The sequence below is a fragment of the Macaca nemestrina genome, chromosome 10 (genome assembly GCF_043159975.1).
Source record: "Macaca nemestrina isolate mMacNem1 chromosome 10, mMacNem.hap1, whole genome shotgun sequence".
NCBI lineage: Eukaryota > Metazoa > Chordata > Mammalia > Primates > Cercopithecidae > Macaca > Macaca nemestrina.
In genome coordinates this window covers 30,347,589-30,362,143 of record NC_092134.1, presented here as the reverse complement: position 1 = coordinate 30,362,143, position 14,555 = coordinate 30,347,589, and the positions used below count along the sequence as shown (strand labels likewise).

Genomic DNA, 14,555 nt, shown 5'->3' with positions numbered 1-14,555 from the left:
GGAGTGGAATCTAGGAAGGTCAAAGGAAAAAGGACACAAAGGTAATTCCTATCTTTTTGTCAAGCTCTTCTCCATCAGTGAACCCATGGCTTAAATGGAGATGCTTTTCTCCTTAATTAAATATTTCAATAAATTTCTTATTTTTCCTATGGCAATGGTAAGGAAACACAGTCTTCTATTACTGAGAAACAGAGTGGCCTTGTAAGGTGTAAATTACTTACTGTTAATGGAATCAGCCAAAATCTTAAGCTGCTGGGTATTGTCCAAGACCTCAATCCTTTGGGTGTATGGGTCATAGCGAACTGAGAAGGGCCGAGGGATTGTGGCAGCAAAGTTCCTAAAACCAAAACCACAGGCTTGAGTGAAGGGCACCATTTGGAGAAAGGTAATCTTAAGAGAATTCTCAGTGACATTTTACTTCTCTTTTAGGAATACGGACACCTCCCTAGAACACGGTCTTCAACAGCCAGGGCTGAGGAGGGGAATGGAGTTTTAGTGAGTCTTCTTAGGAAGCCTTCTTGTGTGTATGCGTATGTACAAACACGTATATACACATATTTAGTCACTTAGCTCCAAGAAGACAGAGGTAGCTTACAGTGAAAGCACTGAATACAATAAAGCCACAAACTCCTATCATTAAATAAAATCAAGAGTGAGTAAAATCTAGCTAAAGAATGCTATATATAGAAAGAAAAAAAAAAAAACCTCTGAAATGCTTGACAGTCAATGCAGAGGGAAATGGCTCTCAAGTGGTGAAGAAAGCACCTTCTATGTACCAAGAACTATGTTAAGTTCTAACTGCCCAATGCTCTTTACAAATATCCTTCTTATTTAAGCTTCACAAAAACCTTAGCAGAAAGGCACCATTACCATACCCATTTTATGGATGAGGAAACAGGCTTGGGAAGGCTACGTGACTACTAAGGCAATACCGTCAGTAAGTTAACTAACTGGGAAGGAACCCAGGTAGTCTGACTCTGGCCTGGACCCTTTGCTTTCTTGCCTTCCCAATACCTTACTCCTGGATCTGGGAGAAATCCACCATGAGGGCCTCTATGGGGGACATCATGCAATACCAATAACAAGATGTTCCAAAGTAATCACAAATTTCTAAGTTGGCCTCTGGTGAACATACAAGCTGCCGTACTGAAAATACAGTGTTACAGGAGATAGTAGGGACCTCCAAGTTTGGCAAGAGTGGCTCCCCAAGTTCCAAGTCAAGCTGCCTAGGCTGAAACCCTGCCTCTGTCTATTACAGCCCTTGTGACCGTGGGCACAGGGGACCACTCTTCTGTACCCCAATTTCCTCTGTAAAATCGGGGCAAGAGTAATAGCTGCCCCAGGGGGTTGCAGCAAGTGCTGTTATACTATGGAGTAAGTGCCCCATCAGTGTTAGTTGCTACCTTTAATGAAGAACAAATGGCCAGGTATGTATTTCCACCTCTTATTCTCTGAAAAGAGCGGTCTCAGTCCAGCTAGTGGCATGAGCCATGTGTTACACATCTGTAATTTTGCCTGCTCTGCACCTCTTCCTCCTTCTTCCCATAAAGCAGCTCATTTTTTGCTTTGGGTGATTTACTCCTACCCTACTAGGTGTGTATCAGTCCAGAAGTCAGTATTTGGTGCCAGCCATCCTCTGGCGAAGAGGTAGCATGTGAACCCTGCTGAGCCAATCACATCTCTGCCTACAATTTGAATCTTGAAATTCCAAGTGGTTAGAATTGGTTGCTCTTGGCTGGGACGCTCTGAGAGAATCCAAAGGGATGCACAGATTCCTTGTTTTGAAGCCTGTCCTTTAGCATTCTCTTTGACTCTCTGAACCACTTCTCAGCAGAATGGAGTTTTCATGGTTGTTTCCCTTGAGGCCTTGGTACTGACAGGCCTGTGTCCTGGCAAGCTCTTCCCTGCTGGTCTGGGACCGATCACATGCTGATTAGAGAGCTGTGTCCAGGAGGGCTCATCCAAATATTATCTTGGTATGACAGGGTGCTCATCAGCACTGCCTCTAAGCCCCAATGCCTGGGTCCAAACCTTGGGCCTTGGAGGAAGAGGAGGATGGTGCTGGAAAGTGTCTAGGCTTCCAGTTTAGGAGAGAACTAAGAAAGCAGAGCGGGAAGGACCTGAGAGCTCTGGACAGAGCTGGAGACATAGTCATTTTAGGCCAAACCAAGTAGATTTGTGGGCCAGCATTTTACCTTTAATTATCTAAAGATAGAAGTAGACATAAATTAAGGAATATCTATTTTAAAAGAAAGAAACTTAGTCCTCTTTAAGGTCTCTTTATTCCAAAGGATTCTCAAACAAATGTTAGCTGGACCTGTCTTATCCCACAATCTTACCTTGCAAATATAAGGTAAGTGAGTGAGTTGTGTCAAAGGGATAATTTTCATCTTTCCTTGTGAGGGGCCTGGGGAGGATGGAATTTGGATTTAGAAAGGAAGAACTAAGATGTATGTTCATTTGTGACTTTGAGTTTCTCCCTCATGTCTCTCTTTTCAAAAGTGTGAATTTCTTTGAGAAGTCATTAATTCTACCACCACTCCCCGCCATTCCTCCAACCTCTCAGAGTCCATAGATAGGATTGAAAGCTAACACACTCAGCTTCATAGACTCCCAAAGGCCCGTATGTCCCATGCCTGTCATCCATCACTGATAAGATTTTTTTAAGTGGTAACATACAATGAGTATTAGGATATCCATGTCCAGGTTGACCCTCTGCCCAGTCTGTCTCCTGCTTGGGTGCAGGAACTGTGCACTCAGAGGGCCAATAGTCTCAGAGTCCCAGCACTGCTCCATCAGCCTCTTGCTGAACTGCCTCTGAGATTAATGCCTCCACCAATTATTTATTGAGTGCTTACTCTGTGTCAGGTATTGTTCTAGGGGCCGGAGGAAAAACAGAAAATAGAAAGAACAAAATTTCTACCCTCATAGAGCTTACCTTATGTAATATATTACAAGTTAATAAGTATTACAGAAGCACTGTAATACTTGGCAGGGATGAGTAGAAATAAGTTGGTTAGAGAAAGACATATGGAGATTAAATTTGGGTAAAGATACAAAGGAGGAAGCACGTTTTGTAGGTGTTTGGGAGAAGGAAGTGATGAAAGGACTTCCTAGGTTATAAGACTTCTTTGATTTTGTGGGGAGACTTCTGTGGCCTCTCTGTATGCAGGAGGGTTCAGTATCTGGACCTGGTGGTTGCGTTGAACAGGGACCAGGTGGCAGGGGTGTGTGCAAAGGTCAGCACGCCCAACCTTCCAACGGAGAATGGAAAAAAAGGAGGGAGGGTGGAGAACATGGGAGAGAAACTGTCTATGGTACAAAGTTGCAGTAGGCATTGGAGTCCACTCTCCTGGCCAACCACCCACAGATGAGTGCCACCAGCCAGGAGGCCCCCAGAGCTAGTGGCTCACCTTTGTCACCACCTCACCTTACTTTCTCCTTGGCATCATTAAAACTCTCCGCCACATAATACAGGGGCTGGAACTCCGTAACAGTGTACTTTTGGATGGCTGTCTTCTCCAGCTCCAGGGGAAGGAGCTTTGGCTTGTCTGATAAGCAGTACTGTAGACCCCAAGTGACAAGTTATTATCACTGTTAAATAAGGATCAGTATTCCCTACTGCATCCCAGAGGCCATTTGTGCCCCTTCTCTCATCTCACCCCGATTCCTTCTATATCACGGCCCAAATGCAGTGAGCCAAATTACTTTGCACATACTAGGTTCTACCCTTCATAGCTCATCTAAAACCTACAGCCAAGGGAGAAAGGAGTAATTCATTCCAATTACTTTCAAGTAAGGTGGTCAATAGATGATGTGGGAGCCAACCACACTTTCTGGCATGTGTTTGCATACTCACAAGGCTGCATGCATAGGTCAGTCTTGGAATCAGGAGGCCCTTTCTCCCCAGAGATACGTGTACTTGCAATTCCATTTCTATCTGTAACACCCACAGCCATAATCAAATCATAGCTGCTAAGGTACCAATCACTGAATGAGTACCCAGGTTGCATGTCAAAATGGATACAAATAGGGTTTCAACAATATCGAAAGCACAATAATGGTTTTCTGTACCCACCACTTTTAAATCCATCCTTGGTTCCTGTTAAGGTCATACCTGTAATTCACCAAAGGATGACAGGAGCCCAGCACCATATGCCTTTATGGAGTCTCCTTGTTTGCAGAGCCCAAATTCCACAGTAAACCAGTAAATCTGGAATGGAAAGTCAATCTGAGAGCACACTGTGATGGTTAATTTTATGTGTCACCTTGAATGAATGAAGGGATACCTGGATAGCTAGTAAAGCATTATTTTGGGGTGTGTCTATGAGGGTGTTTCTGGAGGGGATTGGCATTGAGCCAGTGTAATGAGTGGGGAAGATCTTTCCTCAATGTGGGTGGGAACCACCCAATGGGTTGGAATCCCAGATGGAAGAAAAAGGCAGAGGAAAGCCACATTCATATTCTATCCCTCTTAGAACCAGGATACCCTGTTTCTCCTGCCCTTGGACATCAGAACTCCAGGCTCTCTGGCCTGTGGACTCTGGGACTCGCACCTCATCACCACCCAGGAGTTCTCAGGCCTTTGGTCTCAGACTGAGAGTACCATCAACTTCCATGAGTCTGAGGCTTTTGAACTTTGAATAATCTATGCCACTGACTTTTCAAGTTCTACAGCTTGCAGCCAGCATATTGTGGGACCTCTCAGTCTCGATAACTGTGTAAGCCAGTTTCCCTAATAAGTCCCGTCTCAGATTTCCCTCTCTCTCTTTATCTCTCTCTCTATACATCTCACTGGTTCTTTTTCTCTGGAGATCCTTGACTAGTACACATCCCAAAGAAGGAGAAGGCAGCAACTGCCCAAGTGCCACGGACAAGATTGCCCAGGTAGAAGCCTGTGCAGGTTTGTTCTCTAAATCAGCATGACCTGTGATCATGTCTGTGTGTCCTGTGTCTCACTCTATCCAGTCACCTGTTGAATCGAATGTTGGCTGAATGTAAAGAGTGATGGAAAATATCAGGTGGTACTAAGAAGCCCCAAAAGGAGACCTCCAACAATTTGTTCTCCATATGACAGGAACTCTTCTATCTCTTTTGTCTGTGGTGTCAACTAGATGGAGATGTTCCTCAGATGCTCTGAAGCTAGTAGAGCTCATCAGGCACAACAGTGGGAGGTAGCAGATTAGGTAGTGATAGAATCAATGAGGAGAATCTCCCATCATCTATGCTAAAACTTCGGGGTGTTTCTGAAGTCAACTACTGCATTTATCTCCCCAAATAACCAAGTATTTTTCTTTCAATAACCCACAGGCCAATATGTCCTAGAGAGTTGGCCTGAAAAAAAGAATATGGGAGTTCTGGGACTAAGAGGAACCCAGAGCTCAGTTAGCTGCTAGAGACAGTCACAGTTTTGGAGAATTAGGGGTAGGTTATTAGTTACATCTGTTTATTGGACTAGAATATGTTAAACCTGGGAGGGCTGTCAGAGCTCAGTCAGTCTGACCTCCTCACATACAGGTGAGGAGTCTTCAGCCCAGGAAGGTAAGGCAACATGCATGTAGTTACACAGCAAATTAAGGGCAGCAAGAATCCAGAACTGTTCCCCAACCAACCAGTAACATTTTTCCAATCAGTAACAATTTTTTAGAGAAGTCGAATTGGTGATAAGTCATTTTAATATTGTTATGGTAGATAACATGATGCTTTGAGTTCCAAATTTATTTTCTTTGTAGAAATGAGAAATTCTATCCAGCTCTGTAGCTTCTTTGAAAGCCGCTCCTTGTATCTCTGAAGCCTCTGGCATTTAAAAACCCATGTTCACAAAAATTTAAATAATTAAATTTAAATAGTTAAATTTTTAGTTGCTTTTGAGATGGGCAAGATATGAGCTATTGCATTTCATTTTTAGAGATAAGGAAGAAAAAGCCACTTGTCCAGGGCCTAAAAGCAGCTGTCAGTGGGAAAATAACCTTCTGGGAGTTTTTAGCCTTTCTGACGGAACGAGTTCATAAGCTTCTAAAACTGATATATCTTAATAATAGATTTGCACTCATTGGCAGTCCATAATTCAATTATAAACGTTTATTTTTCAACTTCCAGCACAGGCAATGTGGCTAGTGGCTGGGGTGGGATGTAGTAAAATTAGAAATGAGTATGAAGGAAGGAAATCACCTGCTATGCAGAATTGCTGCTTCTATAGCCCCAGTGGACAAGTGTCATCAAATATACTCAGGAGAGGAAAGTGTTCAGCAATAACGGGAAAGCCCACCCCTGTTTCTCCCTCGTATCTGAGAAAGAAAAAATCCTAATGCATGCTCTGGTGTGAAAGTAGAGATGTAAACATTCCCTCTTCAAAGTTCTGGATCCAGATTACTTCATACACACACTTTATGCCAAAGGTTTTCAAGGGCTACTGTTATAGCCTGTTGGTGGGTTCAAGATACCGCTTAAAATTTAAGAGATGTAAACATCTGCAGGTAGCTGATTTCAAAATCAAATTATTAAGGAGAAATCAATCAAAATGTGAAGTTTCACTTGTGCAAATGTAATCCACCACATTCTGATTTTTTTTCCCCAGATAACCTGGCTTCCAGGGGAGTAGCAAAGCTTCAAAGACCTGAGGGCCATAGCCTATAGCACTCCCACCATCCACCCAGGGAGAGAAGGGACTTACTGTAGCGAGCTTTTCAATGTACTCATCAGGTGCACCCAGAGAGGCAAGGCCAATTTCCTGTAATTGGGGGAAAACAGAGTCACTGGAGTAGCTGGTGTCTGGCCGTCTTTAACATTCACCCATAGAGCCAACCTGGTACTTGGCCATAAAAAGGTGATGGGTGGCCAGATGCCTTCAGAACGGCCCACATGGACCCTGAGTGTGGTGTCAAGTCTTTCCTGCCCACATGTTATAGAATCACAGATCTCCAGGGCAGGGAGACCCTTTCACCCTCACTTAGTCCTTTGTTTTCACTTTATAAGTGAGGAAACTGAGGCACAGAGACGGGAAGTGACTTGCTCATGGTCACAGGGTTGGTTAGTATCTAAAGCTTCTTCTCTTGACTCCAGCTCAGTGATTATTCATCAGCAGAACATTCCTGGAGTGTTAAATGAGTCTTAATCATGTACCCTGGAAACTTCACAGGAGAACTGCAGATAAGTGGTGACATCGGTCCAGGCATACATATAACTGGAGAGTCTAACACGTCATCGATTAATTCTCACCACAGCTTCTGTTGCAGAATTCCTCTATTGGTCTCTTTGTCTCTTTTACAGCACTTACTGCAGCCTGCCTTGTGCGTATGTGTCTTTCTTACTGTATACATTAATGCATTCTTGAAATATTAAGTTCATTCGATGTGCCAGGCAGTGTATAAAATCAGTAAAGGCATCTTGTGAATTCTAGTGGAGACAGACAATAAATAATGAACGTATACATAACTATGTTAGAAGAATACAAGTTCTTTGGAAAGAAGAAACAAAAGAAGAAATAAACAAGAGGGACTAAGAGCTCCAGGGGATTGAGAGGAGGCTTCGATTTTAAATAGGGTTCCAGGGTAAGCATTGTTGAGAAGGTGATATTTGTGCACAGACTTGAAGGAAGTGGGGTTGTTGGTTATACTGACATCTGAGGGAAGAACATTGTAGGCCAAGCATATAGCCAGTGCAAAAGCTTGCATTTCTTTCCCAAGAAAAGGAAGTGTTGTTTGGGTCAAGAAACAGGGAGGAGCCAATGTGGCTAGAGCAGGATTAGTGAGGGGGCAGTGGCAGGTGATATCAAAGAGGGGTCCAAAGCCAGATCATGTAGAATATTTTTAGACATTTTAGGGCTTGAGCTTTTCCTTTCAGTGAAACAGGAGCCATTGCATGGTAATGAGCAGATAGAAGGTCATGATCTCACTTGTGTTATCAAGTACTCCTTCTGGCTGCTATGTGAGAATAGATGGTAGGAGTTGAGGGTAGAGGCAGGACACCAGGAGACTGGATGGTAGACAGGGAACCAGGAGACTGAAGGGGCTGAGGGTAGACAGGACACCAGGAGACTGGAGATGTGGAGGGTAGACAGGGCACCAGGACACTGGAGAGGTTGAGTGTAGACAGGACACCAGGACACTGGAGAGGTGGTGGGTAGACAAGACACCAGGAGACTGGAGAGGCTGAGTGTAGACAGGACACCAGGACACTGGAGAGGTTGAGGGTAAACAGGACACCAGGCCACTGGAGACATGGAAGGTAGACAGGAACCAGGAGACTGGAGAGGTTGAGGGTAGACAGGACACCAGGAGACTGGAGAGATGACAGGTAGACAGGTCACCAGGAGACTGGAGAGGCTGAGTATAGACAGGACACCAGGAGACTTGAGAGGTGGAGGGTAAACAGGACATCAGGAGACTGGAGAGGTGGATGGTAAACAGGACACCAGGAGACTGGAGAGGCTGAGTGTAGATGGGACACCAGGACACTGGAGAGGTTGAGGGTAAATGGGACACCAGGAGACTGGAGGAGGCCAGGGTAGAGACCACTAGATGGGGCCAATGAGGAGGCTACTGCAGTCACCAGGATGAGAAATGATAGTGGCTGAGACCAAGTTGGTAGCAGTAGACATAATTGAAATGGTCAGACTCTACACATATTTTGAAGGTAGAACACACAGGATTTTCTGAAAGCTTTGTTGTGGGGTTAAGAGAGAAAGGAGCTGGTAATGTCCCAAAGTACTTATGGTTTGATCAGCTGGAAGGGTGGAGTTCCTGTGAACTGATAGAGAAAAAGCTATCCTGGAGAAGGTTTGTGAAGGAAGATCCATAACTCAGTTTTGGACAGTATGATAGAGATTTCTTATAGACATCCAAGGGGAGATGTTGAATAGGCAGTTCAATATGTAAGTCTGAATTTTGGGATGGAAGTCCTGGCTGGAGATATAAATGTGTCCATCATCAGAGTAGAGATGGTATTTAAAGCAATGAAATTGAGTGAGATCACCAGAGGAGTGGGTGTAGACAGAGATGAAGACTATGATTAGACTCACTTTGAAGCAAGAAGCTACATGGTCTATATCTGTATCACTCCCTGGGCCAAGTCCAGAGCCTGGTTTGGATTAGGCTTATAAAATGCTTTCTGATTTAGAGTGAACCGAATTCAAATTGTTAGCCTGGATCTGCTCTGCTGACCCTCAGCCATCTCCAATCCATCTACCCGCCCAGACATACCACAGTCTCAATTCAGCTAGAAACCACTGATAAATCCAAGACCAAAATGGCGCCTTGTTCTCTTAGTCACCATTCTTTGTGAGCCTAGAGCTTGCCTACAACAAGGGGCCCAACATCCCTGTGCTTCAGTTCCACTCCATCTTGTACTGTAGTGGGAAGCAAGTCCTTCCTCTGTTTAACAAGGAATGTTCTCAGGAAACTTTCAACACGTCTCACTGCCTTGGGACCATCCAGATCAAAATTGGAACCATGTGACACTGATGCCCCAGGAGCTCCTGTTTGTTGACTTGAGTAACCATCCACTCTTCTGTGGGGTTCCCCAAGTGGAAATGGCTTAAGAAGGACTGCCACTTAGCCTCTGACTTCATAAACTAGCTTCTGGTGGTAAGAATAAAAGTTTCCTATTCTTCAAGGAAAAACTGATTGTTTTGGGGCCATAGTAACAAATCCAGATTTTAAAACTGTCCCAAGCAATCAAAGATATCTTGGCAGCCTAACCACACTTCTGAATGTCATTGGTGATCCTTCTACAGTTAAAGTTCAACTAATCCCTAAACACTCCCACTTCCAAAAGTCCAACAATCTTTGAACTCCATAATTCCTCAAACCTCACATAAAAGTAATTTTTCCTTTTGTTTAGAGAGGCTGCATCTTACAAGTACAGTTTTCCCTCACTTAGCAAGCAATAAATTCCAGTTTTTTGTTTGTTTGTTTCAAATATTTACTGGTAGCTTCCTTATTTGACCGTGGGAATGTTTATTTCTTTCAGCTAAGGGAAAATGCCCATTAAATTCACACATGATCCCATTATTCTGAAATCCCAATACTTGGCTCAGCATTTGCTCATAGGTCATTCCATTTGATCCTCATGCTTCTTTGTGAGGAAGCTGGCTGGTGCAGAGGGCTTTTGACTGATCCACATTTATTAAAAAGGAGGCACAGGGTGGCTGATAATGTAACCCCAGGTCATACAACTGGTTAGTGGCAAGGTTGGAGCCTTGGTACATCAGAACACCATTCAACCTTCTCATGATCCCAGCTACCAAACCATGGTTTTAGGCTGCCTCTCAGTGCCTGGAGAGAATTAGTAGAATTATTTTACTCAGCCCAAAACTTTCTTTTTTGGCCAGGTGTGGTGACTTTTGCCTGTAATCTTCTCACTTTGGGAGGCTGAGGTGGGAGGATTGAGGTCAAGAGTTTGAGGTCAGCCTGGGCAACATAGTGAGACTCTGTCTCTACAAAAATTTAAAAATTCAGCCAGGCATGAAAGCACGTGCTTGTAGTCCCAGTCACTCAGGAGGCTGAGGTGGGAGGACTGCTTGAGCCCAGAAGACTGAGGCTGCAGTGAACCATGATTACTCCACTGCACTCTAATCCAGCCTGGGTGACAGAGTGAGACCCTGCCATAAAAATAAAAAAATTTTTTTAAAAAAAGCTTTTTTTTTTTTTTGAGCTTGTTAACCACTGTGAAAGATGAATGAAATTCTAGGTTGCAGGGTTGCAGCTTTGATGATGGTGATAAGATATTCAGCTCATTTTTATTTCTTTGTTAACTGTAAGTCAGGGTTTCAGCATTGAATTCTTGGCAATGTCATCTCACTTAATTCAAGCATATACACAAATAACTGCCTGACAAGGCAGAAAGTTACAATGGCCCTGAAAAGGTGAGGGGAATGCACTAAGAGATTGGAAGAAGGTGAGGTAGTTCCTGCATGGGCATCAGGGAGGCTTTCATGCATGAAAGGCTCTAGCAGGAAAAATGAGATTAGTACATTGAAGAACACACATATGATTCAGAGGATGAGTGATGCACCAACACCATGCTTGATCTCTGAAATGGGTATTTAGCTTCCCAGAACCACTCACCCATTTCAGGTGGGATCATAGAACTGTACCTGGTTTCCACTCTTGCAGAGGGCATGAGGGCCCCTCCCTGGGCTCAACTCATTTGAGAAATTCAGGTCACAGACCTATAATTAGAAGGCTAAAAAATCCATTCCTTACCTGGGAAAACTGGGCAAAGCTGCGATCTGAAAACAAGGGCACATGTCCCAACAGCTCATGGCAGATGTCACTGAAAGACAGAAAGCACAGAGAGCTTGGAGGGGAGGAGGTTTAAGCCAAGCCAGACTCAGTCTTTCCATGTGAGGAATGGGTAGAAAGAATGGAAATAACTCTTTTAGGCTTATAATCTCTCTCCCAGGAATAACTGATATGCAGAGGTTGGGATCAGAAAAGGTAAGGTAAAAGATAAAAAGAAGAAAAGGAAGGAAAAATAAGAGACAGGTACAGGGCAGGGCACAGCAGCCAAGGGTCTTAGGAGTATGCCCAGTGGGGTACAGGGCAGAAGAGCTAATATTTCTGTGGACATGCTCCCATATACCTAAGCAAGCTATGAGTCATGAACACTTCTCATCCTGTCTTCTCCCTGGTATTGACTTCCCTGGGCAGATACAATATGCTCAGCTATTCCACTGGGAACTAAAACAAAAATAGTGCTGCTCTTCTCTTAGTCTGGAGGTGGACAGCAGTGAGGGAAGAAAACCTACCTTTACTTAATATTTTATGTGCTATGTCCATTTGGAACAGGTCTTTTTGGATTTGTAGCAATGAAATTTATGGGCAAGGAAAAATAATTTTGGATGTTCTACTGAATTTTTTATAAGTTGCATAAGTTTTATCAGACTAAGGGGATAACTAAACACCCAAGTAAGAAGCATAATGGCTGCCATTCTCTCCCTCTACCCAATACACAATCTAGGCAAAGAAAGATAAGAGTAATCTAGATGTATACTTAGGAGGTATTGAGATAGCTTGGCTGCCACTTGTTCCTGTTCTCATTTGCAATTTCATAGCTTTGACTTTGGAACTTGATTGGGATCTCTCATTCTCACTGCCAAGGGAGTTCTGAGTTATTGGATCACAGGATGCCCAAATCTCTAATCAGTCTGGTCTATCTACTTGGATGGAGAAAATCTCCAGAACAGATGAGTTGTTTTTAGTACTATCAGCAAACAGTCTAGACAACTAGTCCTATGGACCAGCCAGTAATGAACCCAAATCTCATTCTTGCAGCAGGAAAGGATGGTGCTCATTGTGCCTGGCAACTAGTAGCTGGAGGACAGTACTCACGGTTCGGGGGTGTACATGGGCTTGGATCCATGTCTGATGTACTGTGTGCAGTGGAAAACTCGGAAGGCCAGGCCACCCAAGAAATCCCGAGAGGAAAGCAGGCCAGCCACAGGTCGGAGGCGGAAACCAGTGCAAGCTGGGATGCAAAGAAGAAAGAAAACTCAAAGCTCTTCACCACTGAGCCAGAAGTACTAGGAGACCTTCAGGTAGTGGAGTAGCACACATAATTGCCCAGGGACATAGGCTTTGATGCTAGGCAAACTTGGCTTCAGATGTCTGCCTCGCTGCTTTCTAGCTAGGTGATCTGATCAAGTAAATTCACATTTCTGAGCCTCAGTTTCCTCATCTGCATAATGTAGACAGATACCTCTTAGAGATGTTTGAAGAATAAAAAGAGCTAATGAATATAAAGTACTTAGCACAGAGTCTAGCACATTGGAAACATGCGATAAATTTAGCTTTCATTACCATTTGTTAGGGTGGAACAATTATTCCCTACTTCTCCTGCTTCTAGAGTGAAAAGGGAATTTGTACCTCATTTCCCAGAAGGTAAGAGTATGGATAGAGTGCTTCCAGCTTCTGTCCTGCACCTCACACAGTCCACCCCATGAGTAGCAGTGACCTGTCTGACTGGAGCATTTGGGAAGAAAATATGAATATTATCAATTTAACTCTTTCTGTACTGCTCTTTCTCTTTTGATTGCTCACAGAGGACCTCATTCCAGTCTGCTCTTGGCCATGCAATGGACTGTGCTGCATGAATTGCCAGGTAAGTTTACCTAATTAAGGGGGTAAAATATTAGCAAGTCCATTTGTGTGCACATCTATATCACATTCTCTAAATCGCTCAATTTTAAAGTTGACCTCTGATCACCATCTCTATGGTTCCTGTATCTGTCTCTCAATTTGTTCCAAACTTTAAAGGATAAGGACAATGACAGTGATAATGGTAATAATAGCTAACACTATATATTACCTACTGTATGTAAGACACTCTTTTAAGCTACTTTATGTGTGCTACTAATCCCCACAATAGCCCTATGAAGTAGACACTCTTATTATGCCCACTTTACAGATGGGAAAGCTGAGACAGAGATAGGTTAAAGGTTTCATTCAAGGTCACAGCCATAGGTAGTCTAGCTTCAAAGTCTGTTCTCTTAATTACTATTATATAGCTTCCCAACTGCTAGTATTACTGTTTTATTACTCTTATTATTGGCCATGGCAATGGGAGTAATTAGCTAAAGAAGTCTTTGAGATCTCCTTGCCTCTTGCCCCCTGTTCTCTATGTCTTCAGGCTGAAGCACACTCTGCTTGGACCCTTACTCCACTCTTTATCTAAGAAGCAAAGACTTTCTAATGGAAGGGACCCAAAAGGTCATCTAGCTCACCCCCGATCTGTCCTGGCTACAACTTCCCTTCCTGCCAAGTAATTTCCCTGGCTCATTGTCCCCAGAGTGGCTCATCTCTGCACAGCTCTGATATATAGAAACTTTTGTAACCTGTAGTCTGTCTCCCTACTTTTGCTTATTCTACCTGGCACACAGTAGGTGTTCAATATGTGTTAGTTCATTGTTTTGTTTTTGCTAAATTAACATCCTCTTAGCAGAAAGAATAACACCTATTTCCCCTGAATATATACTGTATGGAGAGGCCTGCGACTCAATGTATTTACCTATTGAGCTACTCAGGTTTCAATTCAGTCCAAATTCACTGAATACCTGCTGTGTATGCAAGACTGTGCTGAGTGTTTTCATATGCAGCATCTTACTTCATTCTCGTAATTTCCCTATGGGAAAAGCTAAAGCGTTGATACAGTGTCCATTTGACAGATGACAAAACTGAGGCAGGTTTACTCAGCTGGAGGGTGTCAAAGGCAGGATTCATACCAGATGCACAGACTCAGAGCTCAGGGCTCTTGGCACCATCCCCAAAAATAGCACATTTCTTACACAAACACACACTCCTAACTCATAACACAGCAGGAGCTACAGGGAAAAAACAAAAAACAATAAACTCAGTGAAACAGCTTGGGCTTTAAGTGTGAAAGAAAATACTTTTCAGGGACATGTACACAGCAAAATCCACAGCCACAGGTGTTTGATTGAATGAAAGTGGATAAACACAGTAGAGACTGGAGGGAAGGTAGAGCACAGTGAAACTGAGTTCTTCCTGGAGGAATCAACCTGCATGCATTTCTACAATCACATGCTTTCATACTCG

General features: G+C 43.5%; 1 protein-coding gene across 1 annotated transcript in view; it reads right to left on the bottom strand.

The window, feature by feature from the left end:
- Nucleotides 1-14,555, bottom strand: part of LOC105493809 (phenylalanine hydroxylase) — a 72,525-nt gene that overhangs the window by 3,282 nt on the left and 54,688 nt on the right. The window contains exons 7-12 of the mRNA XM_011761736.2: nt 12,333-12,468; nt 11,205-11,274; nt 6,674-6,730; nt 4,118-4,213; nt 3,431-3,564; nt 222-337 (exon numbers count right to left, since the gene is read on the bottom strand). Coding sequence (XP_011760038.1) covers nt 222-337; nt 3,431-3,564; nt 4,118-4,213; nt 6,674-6,730; nt 11,205-11,274; nt 12,333-12,468 — 609 coding nt within the window. The remainder of the gene's footprint in view (nt 1-221; nt 338-3,430; nt 3,565-4,117; nt 4,214-6,673; nt 6,731-11,204; nt 11,275-12,332; nt 12,469-14,555) is intronic.